This window comes from Syngnathus floridae, chromosome 9 (assembly GCF_059516105.1).
Source record: "Syngnathus floridae isolate MCC-2025c chromosome 9, RoL_Sflo_1.0, whole genome shotgun sequence".
Classification (NCBI taxonomy): domain Eukaryota; kingdom Metazoa; phylum Chordata; class Actinopteri; order Syngnathiformes; family Syngnathidae; genus Syngnathus; species Syngnathus floridae.
The window spans coordinates 13,439,562-13,463,269 of NC_142421.1; the positions used below are offsets into that span (position 1 = coordinate 13,439,562).

The 23,708-nt window shown below is 47.2% G+C and overlaps 1 protein-coding gene across 12 annotated transcripts; it reads left to right on the top strand.

Annotated features, from left to right (window-relative positions):
• The first annotated feature begins 1,454 nt into the window (after positions 1–1,454).
• kif20ba (kinesin family member 20Ba) lies at positions 1,455–23,692 on the top strand. 12 transcript variants are annotated; one of them, XR_015860427.1, is made up of 34 exons: positions 1,456–1,665; positions 10,859–10,961; positions 11,471–11,560; positions 11,632–11,763; positions 12,127–12,265; positions 12,343–12,527; positions 12,618–12,672; positions 12,832–13,011; positions 13,090–13,201; positions 13,295–13,357; positions 13,428–13,574; positions 13,644–13,809; positions 14,414–14,524; positions 14,617–14,745; positions 14,873–15,009; positions 15,110–15,230; positions 15,632–15,728; positions 15,793–15,917; positions 16,019–16,293; positions 16,616–16,754; positions 16,829–16,951; positions 17,101–17,161; positions 17,297–17,422; positions 17,793–17,878; positions 18,658–18,813; positions 19,036–19,203; positions 19,396–19,542; positions 19,611–19,835; positions 19,987–20,058; positions 20,290–20,404; positions 20,536–20,630; positions 20,839–20,941; positions 22,662–22,775; positions 22,847–23,692. XR_015860427.1 is itself a non-coding variant. In XM_088385215.1 (33 exons), exons 2-32 carry the CDS (start codon positions 10,860–10,862, stop codon positions 20,926–20,928), a joined length of 3,969 nt encoding a protein of 1,322 aa, XP_088241341.1. In that variant the 5' UTR covers positions 1,456–1,665; position 10,859; the 3' UTR covers positions 20,929–20,941; positions 22,662–23,692. The 12 variants fall into 12 exon arrangements, 8 of the variants coding, with proteins under 8 accessions (XP_088241344.1, XP_088241341.1, XP_088241340.1 ...); XR_015860426.1 differs by having other exon boundaries at positions 20,839–20,931; XM_088385215.1 differs by having other exon boundaries at positions 22,662–23,692.
• Positions 23,693–23,708: the final 16 nt, after the last annotated feature.

Below are 23,708 nucleotides of genomic sequence, written 5' to 3' on the forward strand. Positions count from 1 at the left end.
CTCATCACCCATCAATCTCGGCCCACAATGTGCTACTGAATATAAAACTGATCTAACAACCTTGGACTTTGCCTTTTCTGAATGGAGACTTTCCGCTCTTTAAGGGCCCAGCGCTGTATTGTACTTTCCTGAAAACAGAGTTTTTTGAACAAGAATTGTGATTGAACTCAACCAATATGTGTAAGTCTAATTTCTGCTTCAGTGTCTTTGCATTTTCCTAAATCTGAAGAAATCAAACGAGCACGCTGTGAGTAAATTGGATAGCAGGTGATTGGCAATGGCTTTTGCCGTGAGGCGCAGATAACGCGCTCCCTAAATCGTGGACAAAATCCAACAGCACATTTATATTTGTGATGGTTGGATAATGTTTGAAAAAAATCTATTTATTAAGGTTCAATTATCGTTTTGGTTAATTTTAACATCAAAAGGTGTATTTATATCTGCAGGTAACATAAGTATGACTGTTACTGAAACCTATTTCTGTATTAAAAAATGTAAATTTTCATTCCCTGGACCATTACTCATCAAATGCATGTTCATAACATCCTGGAACTACACAAAGGTAAGGATCACCGTGAAGTGTAATTTGGAATTCCCTCTCTATTCCTGTAGGTGGCCTTAGAATGTCCACCTGGCGTCGGTGACACGATTCTATTCTATATTTGCTGGTCAGGGAGAATTCTGTTTCAGCAATGTGTGCAATCCTATAATAAGGTAAAGTGGCTGTTGTCGTCCATCACCAAAAGCGCTGGTCAAGAGCTCCTTTTTAGGACTGAAGTAAACTAGTAGATTGAAAACCGCAGCTGGTGCACAAAGCCATGACATCAGCTCCTTGCCAGGTATAAAAGATACGGGCCTGACAGGGGTTGGGGGGCTTTTTTACATCCATGCCTTGGGCCACTCAACTTTTTGGAAAGACTTCACTCTGACATCGGTTGAATAAAATCTTTTCCCAATCAGCCGTGGTCCCTGAAGTGCTTATTTGTCTGGAAACAGCCACCGACCACCGAGTGTTTTTTGGAGACCAGCGAAGCAACTAAAACCATATACCACAACCGGTTAAATGTATTGAAGATGTTGAATAGATGTCTCAATCGCGCTAATAGCTATTAGCCATCATTCGAACGTCTACTCAACAAACGTCTAAAAAAACTCACATACAGACGTCTAATAGACGTCTATTCCGAAGACGTCTTTTAGACGTCTATGCTATAGACGTCTATGCTATAGACGTCTATATTTGTTACACTTTTAGACGACTTTTACACGTGTTTTAGCCGAGACGTCTGGTTAGCATATAGACGGCTATTAGACGTCAAAATGCTCGCAGGGTAAGGTGTCACAAAAAGGAAATAAAGTGATGTTACATGAGAGAAGCAGCTCGATGGTGCGGGCGGCACCTGTCAGATTCTGTCCGCTAGGGGTCAGCATCGTAACTCAAAGCAGATAATCAGAATAAAAGAAAAAAGGCCTCTTGCGATTGGCTTGTTTCAAACTGAGAGCGCCATTCAGCTACCTTGGTTGATTGTTTTTCTTCGACTTTCCTTCATACCAGAATATTTCTTGAGACTTTTCAGGCTCTCGTTCATGTGACGTTTGCGTCTTGGGTCAGTTTCCAGACTTTCCCTTCACATTTCTCTTCTGTGTGCGAAGACGGCCTGGCAGGTGAGTGTGCAACACCCTCCACTCATCCATTTTCAACACTGCTTATCAAGTTCAGGGTCGCGGAGAGTGTTGAAACCTATCCCAGTTGACATCGGGCTAAAGGGAGACTACACTATGAATGGTCGCCGGGACGCGTGTATTAATATCAATACGTAAATTAAGATAAATATATGGAAATAGAAACGCTCTCGTTTTTCATCTTGCTTCATTTTTACGTCCACAATATCGACGTTTAGCAGTTTGCTTTCGAATGACGTCACTTTGGTATGGCAATGTAAACGAGACGTTTCGTTTCACGTGTTTATTGAGGATTTGAACAGTTTTGCAGTCCGACAATTTCCATGTAGCTTGTGACGAATCTGTAGTCGCGAAATACAAGATTACTGAACTGGTTTTGTCACATCTGGATTCGGGGAGCCAGTTTATGGACTTTGTTACATTTATGGCAGAAAATGTTACGTTTCTGACCCTTGAGCTAGACTTTCTATCTTTAAAGTTGAAACCAAATGTTCGGTTCTAGCCGACTTACTTGGCAATTTGTTATTTTTGTTCAGCGGACGTTAACCACGAGCGAGTTTGCAGTTACTTTAAAATGACTCAGTCGTGTTTAAATGTTGATCAGAAGTAGGGAGAAGAAAACATTTTGCGCCCCCATGCTTGTATCCTTATTAACATTAAAGAAAAAAAAGATCACCTTACAATAAAGGTAATTTTATTAACAATTGTTAATAAAGTTATTCTTTATTGTAACCTTGTTTAATTAGTCTCTAACAACAGATTCAAAGTGCATCACTTTGCCTGAAATTTAAAAAAGAAATTACAGCGGAGCTTCGGTGTTCGACCACAATCCGTTCCAGAAAGCTGTTCGAGAAGTGAATCGTTCGAATTCCGAATCATGTTTTCCCATTACAAATAATGGAATAAAATCAATCCGTTCCAAGCAACAACAAAAAACGCCTTTTTTAAGCATTTGTTCATTTGCGCATTTTTGTCCGATCGCGGAACTGCAGCGCACCGCTGAACGCGCAACCGTGGCGCGTCTCCGACTGTGCAACTGCACCACGCTGGTCGCATTATTGTGACAGAGCCGTCGCTGAAATTTAGAAAATATTTCTAAAGTCCTGATGTACTTTCCAGAATTTAAGTGGACCTCAGTGCGCAGGGAGCTTAATTTTATCCGATCGTGCAACCGCAGCGCACCGCCAAACACGCAACGGTAACGAGCCGCCGACCGCGCAACTGCACCGCGCTGGTCGCATTATTGTGACAGAGTGGTCGCTAAAATTTAGAAAATATTTTTAAAGTCCTAATGGACTTTCCAAAATTTAAGTGGACCTCAGTGCGCAGGGAGCTTAATTTGGTCCGATCGCGCAACCGCAGCGCGTCGGGTGCTCACTGTCGCATTGCTTTAGGAGCGTCTTTGTGTTTTAGGATGGCTTTACTTCTTCCACTTGCTTCCTTTGGAGGCATGATTAGAGTTGATGCAATCCTCAGAGTAACAAGAATGTAATAACGAACAGAATCAGTTGGCATGCGGGTCCTCTCGGCTCATCTCGCGAGGTTCGACAACCGAATTTCGTCCGACATCCCAAGCAAAAAAATGTCGAATTTTTTGTTCGAATACTGATTTGTTTGAGAACCGGGACGTTCGAAAACCGAGGCTCCACTGTATAATTATTTAAACTATAAACATTCTTGACCAACTGCCATTTTATGCCGAAAAAATAGAATAGACTAATCATAAACATAAATAATATTGAATTAAATAACAGCAATAAATAATATTCAATTCAAAGTAATCAGCAACATTAACTCAGGAGCACAATATATAAAACATTTTAACCTACAAAACAAAAATTAATAAAACAAGTTGTGCTGTTTTTTTTTTTTTATCATCAAAATGAAGCAGCATGCAGGAGACCATACCCACTGCTGCAGGCAGTATCAGCTCTTCTGCAATGGTGTGGGTTTTTTTTTTTGCACTGAGCAATTTGGTACGCTACTTTATATAATGCTAACAGTGTTTGCTGATTGAAGTAGCGTTCACAAAGTGGAATGATTGTTGCCAATATTCAGATAAACAAACCGCGATGTAGCGAGGGATTACTGTGTATATATATCATTGAAGATTTATTCTTTAACGATATCATGACAATAGCGTAACATTAGCTTACATGTAACATCATGTTACTTTCTAAACCCACATGCTTGTAAAAGTAAAAAAGTACCTTTGTGTTTTTTGTTTCGATGTGCTCCTTAATGTTCCTCGCGCTGCGACCTCCATAGCTGATCATATCTTGACAGAAAGTACTGGGTATTGAGCGAATGTGCGAGTCATCGCGCGTCAAGCAACGACAATAACTACCGGTACGTAAACATTCAATCGCCATGTCTAAACGAATGAAATACTCTGCGAACTTCAAACAGCAAGTTGTAAACTTTGCCGAAGAAACTAACATCGAAAGCCAGGCAGCGACGATGACTGCTACGGGGAAGTACTGGGTATTGAGCGAATGTGCGCGTCATCGCCTAAACTCCGACAACGTCCGCGCGTCACGCAACGTCAATAACTACCGAAATGTAAACATTCGATCACCATGTCTAAACGAATGAAATACTCTGCGAAGTTCAAACTGCAAGTTGTAAACTTTGCCGAAGAAACTAACAACTGTGCTGCCTCAAGAAAGTTTGGCGTAAATGAGAAACTGGTACGAGACTGGAAACGCAATGCAATACAGCTAGCAGCGATGCCAAGAAACAAATGTGCTAATAGAGGAAAAAGCTGCCAGTGGCCAGCACTTGAACAAGAACTTGTATGCTGGGTCGAGGAGCAACGAAAGTGTGGGTTCATCATCACAAGAAATATGATTCGTCTGCGAGCTTTGGCTTCTGCTAAACAAAACAAGATTGCCGATTTCAAAGGAACTATAAGTTGGTGTTCACGATTTTTAAAGAGAAATGACCTTGTGCTACGACAAAGAACTAAACTTTCTCAGAAACTGCCTGAAGATTTGGAGGAAAAGATAACTCTCTTTCAATCCTTTGTAATCAAGATGAGAAAAAAAGAACAATATGACTTATCGCAAATTGGAAATATGGACGAAACAACGGTATGGTTTGATATGCCTTCATCAAAAACTGTATCTGCGAAAGGTGAAAAAACTGTTCTCGTGAGAACAACAGGCCACGAAAAGTCTAGATTCACTGTGGTTCTTTCCTGCTTAGCTGACGGTACCAAGCTGAAGCCGATGGTCGTTTTTAAGAGAAAAACTCGACCGAAAGGACAGTTCCCTTCTGGTGTAGTAATTCACAATCATCCAAAAGGATGGATGGATGAGGAGGGAATCAAGATCTGGATAGAAAAAGTATGGAACTGTCGACCTGGAGGAATGTTAAAGAAGAAAAGTCTTCTCGTATGGGATTCTTTCAAAGCCCATACAGTGGACTCCGTCAAAAGAAAACTTAAATGCAACAACACTGATGTCGCCGTTATTCCTGGTGGACTAACAAGTGTTGTGCAGCCACTTGATGTTTTTTTGAACAAGCCGTTCAAAGACAGATTGAGAGGAAATTGGAGTAATTGGATGGTAGAAGGCGAGAAGCAGTTTACTAAAGGGGGAGTCATGAAAGCACCATCGTTAGAAACAATAACAGGATGGATTAAACAGTTGTGGGATGATGTGTCGCTGTCTACTGTGGAACGCTCCTTCAAGAAATGCTGCATTTCCAACGCTCTCGATGGGACAGAAGATGACCTTATCTGGGAAGAGGAGGAGGAAACTGAGGATAGAGAAGACCAAGAAGATGCCCTTTATGACGACAAACTAAATGAAAACAAATGGAACGAGCTTTTCGGAAATAGCGACGATGAAGACGAATTTTGAACTCTATGTACCGGCAATCACTTTATAATTATAATTTATTGTTTCTTAACTAAAAATAAACCAGTTTCTAAGAGTGTTCATTGTTGTTAGTCTCTCTCGGCGCGTAATATTACAGGGTCATAAAGTAAATAATATTTAAAATGGCGTATAGATCGCTCGCTACAAACTCGTGAATTTGAACACATTTCGTCAATAAATTTCGCATATTTCTGATTGAATTTTGAAGTTTAATATAATGCAACAATTGAGCTCGACTTATACAAAGGATATATAATAAAATCGTAAATTTCCGTAGAATTTTAGGGGGTCGACTTATACACCGAGTCGACTTATACACCGGCAAATACGGTAGGCCCTAGATCAGGGGTGGGCAAACTTTTTGACTTGCGGGCCAAATTGGGTTCTAAATTTTGACCGGGGGGGCCGAACCAGGAGCAGATGGATGTAGTGTTTGTGTGAAGTAATATAAATGACATGTAAAGGTCATTGCATAAAAGGTTTTGGCCTTTAGTAGGGAAGTAAAGCATGGATATTCAAAAAAACACGTTTTGGAAACAAATGCATTTATTAACAGCATTAAAGAAATATTTCACCAGAAAACTACTATCAGTGATTCTCATTAAATACGACACTGTTATTATGAATAACAGTTTCCATCACTTCAACGCCTGCAGGTCAGATTTATGAAAGATGTTTATTTAATGAGGCGAAATCACATCAAACGGCAAACATTCTGACCAAATACATCATCTTGAAGAATCAGTGAAAGAATACATCTAAATAAAGTAATAATATAGAAATTACTAATCAAGAAATCAAAATGGCAACACGGTGACAGATATCTGAAAATCAGAGCAGAGCTTTAACTCACAAACACCTGGTGACAGAGGTGAGGAAACGGGAAACATTTCCTTAAAGTCGGCCTTAAAAACTTTAAAAGTTAAAGCTATTCAAGACTTGTACCTGTCCAGGACCAAGAAACGTGCAAGTAACATCTCTACAGACCCTTCTCACCCAGGTTGCAGTCTGTTTGAACTACTCCCCTCCGGATGGCGTTATAGAGCTCTGTACGCCAAAACCAGCAGACACAGAGACAGCTTCTTCCCTCAGGCTGTGATGCTCTGATGAACTCACACCACTCTTAGAGTCTCAGTGTCATTGCTGTGCAATAACATCCTGCTCTCCAACCTTTTTTGAATTGTCTACACTGTTTGCACTATGTGTCCTCTCTGCATCCATTGCAGCCTGGTCATCCTGGAAGAGGGACCCTCCTGTCTGTGGTCTCTTCTCAAGGGTTCTCATTTCTCCTAGCTGGAGTTTTGAGTTTTTCCTTGCCCTCCTGGGAGTTTAAGATCAGGGGATGTTTGAGAATATTTGTCATCTTTCACATGTCCTGAGTGTTGTTAGTCACCTAAATGCTGAACAGAGGCTGTGATGTACCGAAGCCAAATTCCTTGTTTGGCACGCTCAAACATGGCGAATAAAAACTCTTGAATCTTGAATTAGTCGAAAATAGGCGGTGCATCAAAAACTTGGCATATCAGACAAACCGGCATTGATCGGACTTAAGCGAAAAAATATTTTGTTGTCAAGTCTTTTTTTAAATACTCAGCACTCAGTGTCCACCTTTATTTTCCTTGGGCCACTCATTTTGATAGAAGAATTCCAGGGGAAGGTTTGTGGGTGGCTTTGGCGTAAAACTGTTTCTGAAAGCTCAGTGCGCGAATTTTGAGAATACTCACGTCACAGCCCACACTCGAAATTCGGCAATGATAGAAATAGAGCGTGACTAATAAAAAAATAAAATAAAATAGAGTACGACTGAGTACGCACACGCACTTGTGAGTGTGCACCACGCTTTCTGACGCGGCTTCCGGGAGTAAATGCGCTGGCTGGTGTTTCTCTATCTACTGGGGAAATGCAGTCATTAAAGGGAAAATGACCCAAAACAATGTATAATAATACAATTTATTCTGGTTTGGCGTGGGGCGGATTTGGCCCGCGGGCTGCAGTTTGCTTAAGCATGCCCTAGATCTAACTAAATAACTCGTCTACAAGTGATGAAAACCCAATCGCAAATTTACATTGTTGCGGTGTAAAAACACTAGTTCTCCGCGTAAGTTAAGTTAACAAGTGGAAATGATGTGACGAAAGTAGCGCCAAAATGCTGCCGAAAATAAGGTGGATGTTGTCGGATCACGGCTGCCAGTGAGTTAGGTTTACAGAGGCAAGCCGATTTCTGTACTCACAGCTTAACTAATTTTGACTTGATATGTGCCAAATGATGCCGTCGCGGTGGGCGGGCGAATACTCGCGAGTCGCCAAGGCTAACGTTGCCCGGAAAAAAACACGGATCCGCGGAAAATTCTCATCCCTGGTTACTGTTGCGGATTACGTTGAATTGAATATTATTTATTGCTGTCATTTAATTTAATATTATGCATGTTTATTATTATTTTATTTATTTTTTTCAGCATAAAATGGCAGTTGGTTAAGAATGTTTATAGTTTAAATAATTACAATTTATTTTCAAATTTCAGTCAAAGTGATGCACTTTGTTATTAATAGTTATTCTTTATTGTAAGTTGATCTTTCTTTCATATTTATTTATTTTTTGTTTTCTTTAATGTTAAGAGTACAAGCATGGGGGGGGGCATGAAATGTTTTCTTCTCCCTAGGGAGCGGTATCACAGAAATTAATTGAGAAGCACTGATATAAACCAATCGTTTTTCCCTCCTCACATGCTCCTGGCCTGAGTGGCCTAAGTGGGCTGGCCTGTCTCTCTGATAGGTGCGCCGCCGCACAGGCAGACTTAAAAATAATAATAATAATAATTTAAAAAAAAAAAAAAAAAAAACAGACGCAGGCCAATCCTAGGCCGGCGCTTCGGGAATACTCCCGGTTCTCCCTATGGTCAGGTCTCACTGCAGCGCCATGTACGTTTCATCATATTTCCTTAGCTTTCGTGTGACTCTCATTTCTCTTATCTCCGTCTCTCTCCGCCGTTCTTTTCAACCCTGTTAAATATTTTTCCCATGGTGTCCCACTGCACTTTTTATCACCTACTCTGTGCTGTGTGTGCAGATGTTCCGTGCGCTCTACACTATAGAGCGCAGGTGTTAATCTCAAGGCCCGGGGGCCAGACACGGCCCGCCACATCATTTTCTGTGATCCGCGAAGACAAATTGCGCATCAAATTTGTGTCATTACTAAGATTGCTAATTGTCTTCACTTTAAAAAAAATGTCTTTTTAAAATATTTGAAAATGTTCCACTAGTCTGATTTGAAAACTAATTAGTTGTCAGTTTGTTTTGTAGCTTATACTATAGAATCTATAGTAGTAGTCCCCAAACTTTTTTGCGCCACGGCCCGGTTACGGGTCAGAAATATTTTCGCGGACCGGCCTTTATATTAATAAATAATAAATTTATATAAGTAAATGCCGTATTTATTCTAATTATCGCCCACAATCTCAATAATCGCCCAGTGTGTGTTAGCGATGACATAAATAAAAAACATTGATACCTCTAATTATCGCCCATGCTGCTAAAAATTCCCCCCAAAACTTACGTTTTCCTCCGCGACCGCATGCCGACGTCATTGCGCAAGTTTAAATATGACTGATTTGACAGCACGTCGATTGTCCCTTTTAAATTGTTTTTCTCCATAAACTATGATACAATTACACTCGTCACTCCGATACAATATCCTCACACAATTACGTTATCGGGGCGTGCGCTCGAACAAGACGATCGCGATAACATGACGTGCGCAACATGTGATGTGCGACGGTAACGTGTCGCACCCCGCTGTTCGAAGTAGATCAAAACAGCCGCTGTTCCAGTGTTAAGAACACCAGTGAGATGCAGGTATTGCATACTACATAAGGAAAATATACATATTATCGCCCATTTCAGTGCCCCTTGGCGATCGGACAAAAAGTGTTCTCTATTAATCGCCCACCCCCCTGTTGGACATAAACAACAACGCCCTGGGCAATAATTAGAATAAATACGGTAATACATTTATTATAAATATATAAATACGATGAAATAAAATGATACGACTGGCATAAAAACAAATATAAACCACATAAAAATAAAACTCACCATTACGTTGAATTAGTGGGAGCACTGAGTTTGTTTCTGAGAAACTTTCAAACTTCCAAAGGTTTGTCTTTTAATGCAGGATGCTTGGTCTCCATGTGCCGAAGCAGTTTTGAAGGCTTCATTGCCTCGTTAGCTAGCCTGTCGCCACATATTATGCAGAGTGGGCTTGGCGCGTCAGAGTCAACTGTGGCGATAAATCCATATTTGAAGTAGGACTCCAGAGATTTTCTTTCAAATGCAGCTTTCCTTTTCTTAGAAGTCGTAGCCTCTTCTTCTTCCATCTCCTCATTGGGCTTTTTTCCCTTTCCGAAGAAGCTTTCCAAATATCTCTGTTTCTTGCTCATTTTTGCTTGCGTCGCGGGCTCGACTGAGGGGACATGTCACGTGACCAAGACGAGCGTCTTGACCTGAATTAACCTGTGTCAAGAGACACAGATGCACCGACAGATGTAATTGGGAGAGAATCGCCAATTTTTTTACATTTTTTCAAAATAAATTCTGACTAATTTTTGCTAGCTTTGCTGGCTTGACTGGGGAAACATGTCACCTGACCGGGACGAGCGTCTTGACCTGAATTAATTGATCGACTATAAAAAAAAAAAAGTTTGTTTTTTTCTGTGCGGCTTGGCAGCCCGGTACCAAGTGACCCACAGACCGTTACCGGTCCGCGGCCCAGTGGTTGGGGGAACACTGCTAGAGATAATATAAGGGTTGACATTCATAATGGCCCTCCGAAGGAAATTGTGACTGATGCGACCCGCGATAAAAATGAGCTTGACACCCCTGCCGTAGAACGAATACTCCTTGCGCACACTTTTACAGTGATACCGCCACTACCACCTACTGCAGTGGATGTCTTATTACCCTTTAATCGAGTACATCCAAAAAAAAGCATTTTCTCTGGTGTCACACGCTTGCCCGTCCACGCCCCCTGGTATCGCACCGTGCCCCACTATTTGAGAAGGACTGGTTTAGGGTTAGCACCCGTAGCGAGGTACCACTCTAATGTATGTCATACGCCAGTGATGTGTAGTGATGGCAGCTGGTGAAATGAAATGTTCCCCACCTTTTTTGCTGTCCCAACAAGCTGCGTCATGAACCGATGTGTCCAATTTTTGTTGTTGACTTGCTTTGGGTTTGTGTGAGGCTGACAAAGAGTTGGGAAAAGCTGCTTCAAGCGCCTGTTCATCTTGTGACAGGATGATGGAGTCATGTCAACTTGAGTGGGGCCTTATGGAAGACCAAGGCAGTTTATGGGCAGAAAGGAGCAGCAGCAGCAGCAGTGACTCACAGCTGACTCAGGTACCAAGTGAGACAAAATTAGATTGTGACGCGATGATAGCTTGCAGCAACAGTCGTTATCCAGCTTGCAACACAAAAATAGTCTGTCAGCCACCGACTGTATTTTCTGACATCCACCAACAGAGGGCAGTCACACACTGCAACAGCTGTGAAATAATGATTGGCATCAAATGCCATATGCAAACATAGATGGGACTATCTATTCCCCTGAAAAATCTTGAGGTAGCGAATTTGTTGAATGACACTGCATTTGCTGGCGACATTGTGACTGCAGCTTCTCAAATCTTTCCTCCATTTGGGAGAGCGGCCGAGGTACTGTCCATTCCTTTGGATGCCATTTTGTCTGTTTGTGTGCACCGTGTCCAATCTCTCGTCAGAAGAAGGGTGCTGTCTCCCAATTGGTCAATGCCCAAGAACCACTCGAAGGATGACGTAGGTTATGCGGCAAGACGAACCAAAATTTGTGTGCGTGTGTTTGTGTGCATGTGTGGCACGCTGGTGCGGTGTAGCCCAGCAGCTCAGAAGAGAGAGAACACGTGAAGGTCTACCTCCGCATCCGCCCCTCAACGGCGGCTGAGGCCCAGAAGGGAGAGTCACAGGTGCGTGCAAGCATTTGGTCGAATTTGTTGCCGGGTGTCAGCCACATGTCAACACGTGTCTTTGTCTGCAGGACTGCGTGTGGGCGGAGCCTCCGGGCACGGTCCTGCTGATGCCTCCCAGCTCCTCGCAGGCAGCTCACCTTGGCGCCGACAAATCGGACAAACCCTTCTTGCGCAGCGCTCAGCGCTTCCACTTCTCTCAGGTTGGAAACCCTTGAACGTTTGACTTATCAAAATGCTAAAGAGCATTCAGGCAGTTATTATGTTTCCCAACGAGATTTTTCGTTGTTTATCTTGCTAGTTTTTGGCACTCTACTCTTTACACGTTCTCATGTTGTCCTCGGGTCTAACTAGTATTTGCTGGCAAGGTGTTTTGCTTTTTTTGTTTTGCTCCTCTCCCTACTCAGCTGTGCAGGGTGGTGGGCGGGTCTGACCTCTCATTGACTTAGAGATGTCACAAAATAGATTGTCTCGTCCGTTGTTCCATCAGGCCTCCCATTCAAACCTTCCCAAATCTGCGTTTGATTGTGTAGTTGAAAGTCATCATCGTCGTTGTCGTTGAGCAGGTGTACGGTCCAGACACCACACAGGAAGAGTTGTTCCAAGGATCAGTCAAGGATCTGGTCCGAGATGTTCTCCAGGGAGGCGATGTTCTGCTCTTCTCTTACGGGGTCACCAATGCTGGCAAAACCCTCACGTTTTTGGGTGCGCCTCTTGTTCTTCTGTGAGGGGGCGTGCCGGGCACGTCCTTGGGTTCCTCACGCGTGCACTTCTTCCGTCAGGTCCGGACGGCGATGCCGGCATCTTGCCCAGATCCCTGGACGCCCTCTTCGGCAGCATGCGGGGTAAGCTCTCGAGCGGGATGGGTGTCAAGCCTCATCGCTGCAGAGAGTTCATCAGGCTGAGCGCGGAGCAACGGGCCCAAGAGGCCGCCTTCAAGAGCGCCCTGCTGCAACGCTCCAGAGAGGTTAGGCCGGCTGTCGCTCACCACCACGGCAGCGCCTCTGCCAGCTCTCGGCGCCTCTGCCAGCTCATGGCGGCTCTTCTGCTTCTCTAGAGCAATGAGGCCGGTGGCGGCATGCGGAGCTCCGGCTGCCCCGTGCTCCTTCAAGGCAAGTTTGTCTTTGTCCAGTAGAAGGCTTGCCTACTCCTGCATTTGTTTGCATGACAGTGGCATATTCATAGTTGGGTGCTCATAGTTGGGTTCACTTCTTTGCTTGGCGATGATGATGGCGCCAACAATGTGAAGCGGGTCTCTCTCGTTTCGGCAGGCTTGTCAGAGCGGCCAGACCTCCAAACGGAAGCCAACGGCAAATTCTGCGTTTGGGTCTCCTTCTGCGAGATCTACAATGAGAAGATCCACGACCTCCTGGAGGCAATGCCCGGTGGAGCGGCCAAGAGGACGCCCCTGCGCTTGTCTCAAGATATCATGGGCAATGCCTTCGTCAAAGGTCTTGTCTCGCCCGGCGGCTCTCGTCCAAGCCGGGGAGGCGCCTCGCCCTTTCTAACACCTGTCGTCCGTGCGGCAGACCTGCGCTGGTTGCAGGTGGACAATGCGGACGAGGCCTACCAAGTCATCAAGCTGGGCAAGAGGAGCCAAAGCTTCGCTTCTACCGGGATGAACCGGCTCTCCAGCAGGAGGTCTCAACGCGTTCGCACGCATTCCAACATGCACGCAAATGTCATCGTCAACGCAGATGTCTGCGAATGCGGCCTTCTTGTTTTGTTTTGCAGTCACAGCATCTTCTCCATCCGTGTTCTAAGGATAAAGGACACTGGAGTGGTGGCCGTCAACGAGTAGGTAGCACGCGTGGCGACGGGGAACGTGGAAGCGTGCGCGCCCGCTGCTAAAAGACTATTTTTTTAGGCTGTGCCTGTGCGACCTGGCCTGGTCAGAGCGCTGCGCCAAGACCGGCAACCACGGCGAGCGGCTCAAGGAGGCCGGGACCATAAACGCCTCGCTGCTCATCCTGGGGAAGTGTGTCAGTGCTCTCAGACACAACGGGCACGCCAGGTCAGTGCACCCTTTGACAGAGGCCCTGCCAGTGGCCACCTTTCTCTGAGCGGATGCACGTTTTCCCAGGCTCCAGCAGCAGCATGTGCCCTTCCGCGAGAGCAAGCTGACGCACTTGCTCCAGGCCTTCTTCTGCGGCCGAGGCAAAGTCTGCATGATGGTCAACGTCAACCGATGCGCCTCGGCCTACGACGAGACGCTGCGAGTGCTCGAGTTCTCTGCCCTGGCGCAGAAGGTGCACCTTTGCATTTCTTTCAGGGCACGGGTGCTGCCTTTACAGCATTTTGGCTGATAGACAGAATACTTTCTCAGAATGCATGCACAGATTTTGCTGTGAATAAGTTGATTATTTTGGAGAAGAGGGATTTTTTTACCCCCTCCCGTTATCAGCGTTTTAGGGAGAATTTGTTTATTTGGCTGTTGATATTTTAACTGGTGCATTTGAGTGGCCTCAAAGATACTAAGCCAGTTCAGCGTGGGCAGACTCTCGAGCCAATTGCTGAACAAGTCGCTTCAATAGATCGCTCCGTTTTGTGATGGGGCGACTGAGCGCTTCTCGCTTCTTCTTTCTACTCGCTGATCCAAGATCTTGATTGTTTCGAGCCTCATAGGCGTGCTCTTTTTTGCGCAAGATACAAACATCAAAAATTTTTTTTTGCTTGCTTTTTGGGAAAAGTCACTTGAGGGTTCTCAGAAGTTGTTCAATATAGCATGCGAGTTTGCAGCACTGGCCACTTTTGCAAAATTGCGGCGCGTGTCAACGAAGACCTGCTTTGAAGTCGCAATTTTTGCAAATGATGCGGCTCACAGTTGACCACCGCCTGTCTTGCATCCTCCAGGTGGTTCTTCTGCCCAGCGGGACCACTCCTGTCCCGCCCCGCAATCCCCACCTGGGCCCAAGTGCTGGCAAAACTCTGATTGGCCAAGAAAGAGGCCCGCAGGACACACAGGTGGGGGCAAGGGGCGTGGGAAGCGGGGCAGCCCCCTTCGTCTTCTCCGTTTTGGCCTCGTTTGTATAACGAGTTAGTGTTATCTTCGCCAGGAGGAGCAAGAGGATGATAATAATGGCGACGAAAAGATGTCAGTGGACGAGGACACTGTGTGTGAAAGTGAGGGTGAGGACCTTGAAGAACTTTACGACGAGGTCATCGGCAATCAAATGACACAGCAGGTTGGTCAACCTGAGTATTATTTGTTGGCAATCATAAAACAAAAAACGGGACTCACCTGGAGGGCATGCAACAATTTATGACATTAAATGAATTGACAACTCTGTTGATCATCGTCTTGCTGAGCAGCAGGTGGCGCTGGTGAGACGTCTTCAGATGGCGCTGAAGCAGGAGCGAGCTGACAGCGTGCTGGTGGAAGCTCGGGTTAGAGAGGAGGTTTGCCAGGAGTTCAGCCAGATCTATGCTGACATGCAGAAAGACTTCACGTGAGACTTTTATTAGCTTCCAAGTGGGGGGACTGGCTGCCGGGGGTGGTCCTGGCAACCCTGCCCCCCGAAGACATTAAGGTCAAGTGGTTTGGCGCAGGGAGCGGCTGGCCAGAGAGACGCAACTCCTTGAGGAGCGAGCGGAGAAACGTCTGGAGATCTTCAAGCGCATGACCGCCCAGATGGCTGTCTGCAGAGAAGCCAGGGAGCCACACAGAGAGGTGAGCTGTGGTGGGGTGGCCTATTTCTTATCTGCGATGAAGGACCACACCCCTATCTGACGTGCAAGTGGTATTTATTTGAGGGAGGCTTCTTCCCAGTGGCTAAGAAAGAGCAGCGCACGGAATTGGATTGCAACATCGCTCATAGTTCTTGACATTTGATGTCATTAATACGTATCATGCCCTTCTCATGAAGTGCAGTATTTTCTGTCTTTACAACAATCAAAATGAGTTGTTGGTTTTTTTTGGAGGGGAGGGTTAAATCAACCCAGTGGCATTTCCGTTTATTTGTTTAGGGAAAGAAAATTGAGGCGCACGTGTTTAGAGTAATGAGCATGCTCACCAAATGAATTCAACTTGTGCCTCTATAAGTACACCGACCACCTTGGCTCTTCTTCCAGGTCTTGTCTTTGGTGTCACCCTCGCCCCGGGCGGAAGACATCCCTATGTCAGACAGGCTCCAACTTTGCCTGCTCAGCAGCGGCTCGATGAAAGCAGGTAAGTGGACCGTTGGACCACTGCAAGTTGTACATTTGGATCATGTCACTGTGCTGCGATGAAGGTGAGAACGACTCATCGGAAGAGGAGAGCAGGCTTGCCGCTGAGCTTTACTGTCGAGCTCAGCTTCAGCTGGAAGAGCCAGCGAGCCAGCTACGGGCACGGGCCGTGCGCGTTCAGGAGGAAGAGGTGAGCGACAGCGAGATGAGCTCACGTCGGATACATCTTCGCGTCACTGTCTTGCACTGGGCGCTCGCCTTTCGTCAAGCCAATTGCTTCGCCTCTGCCAGTGCTGGTTGGTCACTGCCACTTGGACGCCAGCCCGCACTTTTGATTTCGCCATGTCCATTCAGCTCCAAATGGAGGACCCGCCCAACGCGAGCCAGACGGAGAGAAAGTTGCGGGAGCAGGCAGTGCAGACGGAGGCTTTGCCAGACGACGACCGAGCGTTCTGCCGATGTCGGCTTCAGGAGGCCGAGTGGCGACCCGAGTTGTTGGCCGTGGCGCAAGAGGCCATCGAGCAGAAGGACGCCGAGCTGCATAAGAGAGCCCTCCAGATCACAGAGTAAGCCGCAATCTGTTCAGAAATTATTTTTTTCTTTGTATGGACGGCAGAGAGTGTGACCAGGCAAGAGCTCGCTTTCATTCCAAGAGCTGACACGTGACTTTCATTCACCGCAAGAGGCATCGTTTGAAAGTAGGGACACACGCTAACTATGGCACCCACGTTGGGGGAGAAATAATGAGCCATCGCCGAGCCTCGCGGCTAGGCTCAACAAAAGAGACATCTTCCGGCCCAAGCGCAGCCAATAACGTGCGGCGCGGGAGTCGTGCATATACAATAGTTTTGCTGGTTGCCTCACCTGAAAACTGTGGCGCTCTTCCAGACTGAGGGACCTGGTTGAACGGGACTCGGGCAAAGCAGAGAGTCTAGCCGTGGATCTGCACAGGAAGGAAGAAGACGTTCGTGAGCTCAGAGAGAAGCTGGCCGACTACAAGACGCAGGTCCAGCGGGTGCACACAGACGTACGTGAGACCAGCTGACCGGCTCGTGGTTGTTGCTAGGTGTGCATGCGTGCGATGCTAATGCCATCCTGCAGATCTCCACCTTGAAGGAGGATGAGAGGCTCTTGAGACTCAAGCTGGCAGATGCGGACAAGGTGAAGAAGCAGCTTCAGTTGGACCTCGCCATCAGAGACAGAACCATCCAACGACTGGAGGCGGTGAGTTTGGACTCCCCGGTGAGCTACCAGCTCTGTCGTCTTCCACTCTTTGTAGCAACTCCATCTTGCCATGCGACAAGATTTGCAAGTCTTTCAGCCCTCCGAGGTTCTCTACATTCTGCCTAACGCTCTCTCTTTGCTCGCCGTAGGAGCGGCCGGCAGAGAAGACGCTTGCCGAGACGCTGCGGCTCTACCGCGAAGCTCGTCAAGGTGCGTCTCGTGTCCGCTTCTTTGAAATTGTTTGCATGCAAAGTGGCTGCCGTCTTGCAAACTGGACACCTCTCCATGGCACGGCACACGTGCGGAGTTCACAATTTTCCGACATGCATGTGGTGGCGCCCACAGAGCTGGAGGGTAAGCGGCAGCTGGTGGAGCACATGCGCTCGGCAATGCTAGAGCAGGACAAGACGCAGGAGGAGATGGAGCACCTCCTGGACGAGAAGCTCCACCTCATCCGGGAGCTCAACAGCGGTAAGACCAATGGTCCTTCCTTGCGTTTTCTCCAATCAGCTCCCTCCAGAATCCCTGATATCATTGTAACATTGATGACCTTCCGGAGTGAAGAGATATGCAGATGCGGTGCTTTTGTTTCTCCGCTAGTATTTATTTTCAACCATCTTGTACCTAGTGGATGACAATGTCCTAACGCTGCCGAGGCCCGGGGGGGGGGGGGTCACACGGGCAGCACTTCGGCAAGCCCGGGTCTCGTCTCATCTAAGCGAAGCGCCATGTTCGCTTGGCATTAGCGCACGGTGTTAGCTACTCACCGTTGGGAAAAATAAGCAGCAAAAGTTGCTAAGTTTCCAGGATGACAGCACTCTCTCATCTCGTTCTCGTTCAGAGGTGGCCCGAGTGAAAGAGACGGCGAGGAAGCAAATCGGCGCCGACGCCTCGGGGCCTCAACAAGGAGACGCCAACACTCGCCAGGTGAGTCACAGCGAGTTATTGATTGACTGCGGCGCAAGGGTCAAAACTTGGGCAAACTTTGACCTTGGTGCCTCGTCCGTCTTTGGATCTCACGATCTCAACATGCGTGTGAGTGACTTTCCCAATCATTGGCGAGTGTCTGCACCCGTTTTTAGATGACAGGATGACACGTGAGTGGCGAGAGCCTTCCTGGCAAAACACTTCTTTGCTTTCAGAACAAAAGTGGCAAAGGGATGAACGGACATTTTCTGGACATTTTGTGATGTTCAACAAGTTCAGAGTCCATTTTCACTTTTTGGCAGAATTTCTTTTTTTTTTCCTTTTTTTTTCCAACAATCGCACATTCTTGAACGTTCGTTTGCTCTGACAATTCTTTCTGTCAGTGCAGCCCAAATGCTGCTCGTATTTTTCCGCTCTCGATCCAAGTGGTGGTGCATGCTACTGATCCTGCAGGCGGACTTTTGAAAAGATGGGGCGGTTGGTGGCGAGCGCCTGCATGACTGCCTTTCTTTCTGGACGACAGGATGGAAGAGCGATGATCACCTTACTTTAAAAGAATGCTTGAATGCCTCGTGACGCCGTTTTTGTTTCTTCAACAACATTGCAAAGTCGTTCTCGTCCGAGCCGAAGCTCTTGACGAACCGCTCGATGGCACTCGTCATCACAACCATTGCCGTCCCCCTCGTCGGCCATGCAACATGATGTTGTTTAACGCATCACCTGCGCATTAAAAGACAGACAATCATTTTCTACTGTCTCGTTGCTGGCTTCCTGCCAAGCTGTTGGAGGCCAAGCACCTGACAGAACGGCAAAAGTGGCAGGAGGACAAGATGGCTCTGATTGGTCAGATCAAGGAGGCGGAGGACAAGCGCAATCAGGGAATTAAGAAGTTTGCAGAGGACCGAGAGCGGCGCCTGGCCCGGCAGGCCGAGCTGGTGAGCTGCCCTTCTTGCATTCACCTTCTCCAGTCTCCTTGTGTTCAGTTTGAGGTTGTCAGCATTTGGGAAATAAAGCGTGCCAGCTAGTTGTCCATTTTACGAGAAGAGTCTCTTGAAGATACAGCGGCGCTTTGAGTTGCCCTCTCCCATTTTGCTCTTGTCCCATCCTGAAAGGAAAAGACAACAAAACCCGACGCTTTTGCTGGATGCTTTGTCCAGGAGGCAGAGCTGCGTGCCAAGGAGCAGGAAATGGAGAGCTGGAGGCGGGAGAGAGACACGCTGGTGGCCGCCCTGGAAGCGCAACTCAACCAGCTTCTTGCTGGTCTGGGCGACAAAGACCGAATCACCCGACGGCTTGGCGACAATGGCATGCCGTTGCCACCCGAGGTCGGTACAAGTGCATCCGCCGCCTTCCCGTCGTCTTTTGGCCGAGCACTCTCTGCCCATTGGTTTCCCAAAGCCAACTGCTAGAAGCCCGTGTCCAAACGCTTGAGCACCACTTTTTAGCAGTTCTGAAAAAGCCAGTGTATCCGCGTCCGGCTCATCATCCTTCATCAGCTCAAATGTCTTCTCTGTCAGACTGGTGGCGGCACGGCGGGGGTGAAAGAGGACAGCGAGTACGTCGGGGGCCGACTGGACGACGCTGACGCTCAGGTCTTCGCATACACTACGGCCGCGCTGACGAGTGCCGTTGAGCCCCAAAATGACTTGAGTCACGTGGTCAAGGTAGCACTTCGCCCATGGATCGGTACGCCAAGGATCGCGATGCGGCTCACACCTATGTCACCTTTCAGGGCTCGTCGGGATGCCGCCGTTCGGGATGCCCGTCGCTGCTGGAATCCTCCCAAATCTCCATGGAGAACGGGCACGCGAGCCGCTTCCCGCCACCCCAAATGGAGATTTCCTTCAGCCCGCTGCGGCCCGACCGCATGGCACTCCGGCGCCGGGGCCACCCCAAAGCCGTCACCGTCAAGATCACCCGCTCGAGCCGCAAAAGGAAGAGCGCCAACGTGGACAAGGTAGGGAGGCCTACCCGGCCGCAAGAGCAATCTTATACAAGAACCACTTGCTTAACAGAGCAATCAGAGCAGAGCACCTTTACTGCCTTGAGCGTCTTCGCCGGCCTAACGTCTGCGTGCATGCGGGCGTGCCTCTGGGCGTGCCTGTCAGCAGGATGAAGTGGAGGTGGAGAATCAAAGGAACATTAAAGTGAAGCCAACACTGAGTGAGCACCAAGAGGAGGTAATGAGCAGATGAACACACTCGGGCACACGCACAGCCCGGGTGGAAAAAAAATGGACCATGCTAGTCAGCTTGATTGGTCCGACTGCACAAGGTTGGACAGGGTGAAGAAAGGGCACAAAAAAGGTTGCAAACACCTCCCTGACTCTTAACGGTCCGCTGGTGTCAGTCGCTTGCTTTCTGCTGAAACCTTCAACTCTCTTGTAAGCTCGCATTTTGTTATGCTTGCAGTTGTCCCATCCGGCCGCGTCTACCGGGACCCACGGCGTCCCCGGTCGCAAAGAGGTCACGCTGCAGAAGATCGGAGATTTCCTTCAGAGGTCGCCCATCCTCATCGGGTCCAAAGGTCAGTCCGGCGCTGGTCGCCCCTCCTTGCCGCCTGGGCCTCGCTCTCAAAGCTCAGCTCCTCCCCTCCCCGGTTCATCAAACAAGTGTGCCGAAGGCGAACGTAACCAAAGTTTTATTTGGGATGAGCAGCCAAGAAGATAATGGGCCTGGCGAGCGCCTCCAAGAGCAAAAAGAAGCTGTTGGGCACCGTCATTTCCTCGCCCATGGATGTGCCCGCCCACCCGGTAAGCCACGCATCGGATATGGCCAAAATCTCACGGGAAAGCGGTACACCGCCCCAGAGGCGGAACCTGGTTTTTAAAAGTGAACTATGAGAGCATTTTGTATGTATCTTTCGCGCGTACGTTGCTTTGTGGGTTTGAGCTCCCTCGTGCTGATTACATTTGTTTGGCATGCGGACTTGACATGTCTGTCGCTTTCCTGTCGTTGCAGATCGTCAGCCACAGCGTGGTCGTTGCAGAGGACAAACGGGGCCGTCATCTCGCCGTCAAAAGACAACTTTGCTCCACAATTGGCCAATGACGGGCATGTGCAAGTTTGTATGCGCGTTCACCATGTTGTGTGCTTCCAGCGTGACAATGGCCAATTGGCCAATGTTTTCCACCTAGCCTAGCCTAGCACGCTAGCCTTCTGGAGGAACGCGGGAAAGCTCGTTGCGATCGTAATGATGAGTGGACAGACAACCAGCCTGTTTCCTGATGCTAAGCTAGGCTAAGCTAATGTTGGGCAAGAGGAAGCTCATGAACTTTGTTCTTTGAAGTACTTTGTATTTGATCCCCATACCACTGCTAGGGTGACCATATTTGGGTTTCTGAAAAAGAGAACGCCTTTTTTGGGAGGGGGCGTGGTCATTTATTAGGGGGCGGGGTCATTTTGGGGTTTTTGGTGGGGGTGTCATTTGTGTCATATGTTATGACACAAATGACATGGTGTCTGTATAGCAATTACATTTATTGGCCCGAATAACACAAAACAACATACCGTGTTGGCCCAAATATAAGACGATGTTTTTTGCATTGAAATGAGAATGAAAAAGTGGGGGTTGTCTTATATTCCGGGTCGAGACATTATACCCATTCACTTGTGCGCAGCGGTAAGTTAAAGGTTGCTGGTATCGACTGAGTATGTTGCTGTGATCGTGTGTGTCTTTGACACAGTGAGCACATACATTTCATTGTTACTACTGTCCACTGTTGTGCCGTTTGTCAGATCGCGGTTTGCTTCGTGTGCGTGCCATTTGATTGACAGCTCTGGCGCGCTCCTTTAAGTTTGCCTCGCATCGTACGAGCAGCGTACACGCATGACTACAGCCGTTACGCAGCGGCACGGCAACTAACGGTCGCCAGCAAATGTATTTTGTTGTCTTGATGACTTATGTTTGGTATGTTGCCGAGAGTATTTCATTCATCGTTATTTAGTATAGCAGAACCGTTACGCGCAGTTAGTTATGTAATGTGTGCCGTCTACTAGTGTTGTGTGACGTCAGAAGTTGAGCTTTGACTGACGTACTGTATTTCTGTCTGTTGCAGAACCACATACACACACACTCACACACACCCTTCACACGCTTCATACAATAATCACACACAAGAATCACGATTCATACAATAATCACACACAAGAATCACATTCACACACCCAAAGACTCACCTATGTACACTAACACACCTGCTTTCACATCCTTACGACCAAACGTGTGCCTATACCCTTTTGCCAGTTTGCCTGTATGCCCCTATGAGCCACAGTGCCTGTTACTTTTTTGCCAATAATTCAGTAAAGCAATCAAAACTGAACCACGTCTTCTTTTCTGTGTTCTGACCGACACCCGGGGGCGAAAAGAGCACAACCATCCGAGCCAACCCCCTATACAGTCCTCAGGCTCCCCAACAATAGCGGTAGCAGTTTGCATTATTTTATTGCAATGTTTTTCCTTATTCAGATTTGTTTCAAGACTACAGTTACAGTTAGACTTCACTTTGATGGTTAATGCAGTTGTTGCAATTTTGTTGTTTTATCACAGTAGGTTTATTTACATTTCAAAAACCAGAAGCCATTCATTTACAAATGTGATTGCACTTTAGTTTACATATTTAAATGTTCAGATATTAAGATGTGATAGACAGTTTTTGCATGATTTGAATCAGTCGTCTTATAATCAGGGTCGTCTTATATTCGGGCCAATACGGTATATACAATAACAAAAACATATTTACACTAACAAAAACAGGTGTACACTAACTTTTTTTGTTTTATAGTGATACACTAAGTAAGAAAAGACAAAAGAAATACAGCCATCGGGGCTGACGCATGACTGCACTGCGACCTACAGCGACAACCGCATAGTGAAGTTTGCTGACGACACGACTCTGGTGGGTCTCATCACGAAGGGCGACGAGACTCGGTACAGGTCGGAAGTTGACCTTCTGACCACGTGGTGCAGGGACAACAACCTCCTGCTGAACGTCAACAAGACCAAGGAAATCATTGTTGACTTCCGGAAGGGTCACACAACACACCTGCCGCTGATCATCGACGGTGCTGTGGTGGAGAGGGTGAGCTGCACCAAGTTCCTGGGGGTGCACATCAGTGAGGACCTCTCCTGGTCTGCAAACACCTCGTCACTGGCAAAGAAAGCTCAGCGCCGCCTGTACTTCCTGCGGAAGCTCAGGCGTGCATGTGCTCCTCAGGCAGTCCTGTCTACATTCTACCGTGGCACCATTGAGAGCGTCCTCACCAGTTGCATCGCTGTCTGGGGTGGTAACTGCACTGAACAGAACTTGAAGGCCCTGCAGCGCATAGTGAATACGGCTGGTAAGATTATTGGTGCTTCGCTCCCCTCCCTGAAGGACATTTACACTTCCCATCTCGCCCGCAAGGCAACCTCGATTGCCAGAGATGTGAGTCACTCGGCTCACTCTTTGTTTGACCTTCTGCCCTCTGGGAAGAGGTACAAGAGCCTGCGCTCCCGCACCACCAGACTCACCAACAGCTTCTTTCTCCAGGCTGTTAGGGCCCTGAACTCGCTACCCCCTTCTGCGTAGCGTGGCACTGTTGCGCTATTTTCGGGAATGTCTCCTGTACGCGCACTTGCTCCTTTTTTTTCTGCGCCTCTTATTTATTTATTTATTGTTGTGTTATTTATTCATTATTTATTCAGCACGCTTTTGTTATACTTGTTTACTTGTTTGTCTGTTGTGAGCCATGTCTTGTCACCGTGGGATAGGGGGGAACGAAATTTCGGTTTCTTTGTGTGTCTTTGGCATGTGGAGAAATTGACAATAAAGCTGACTTTGACTTTGACT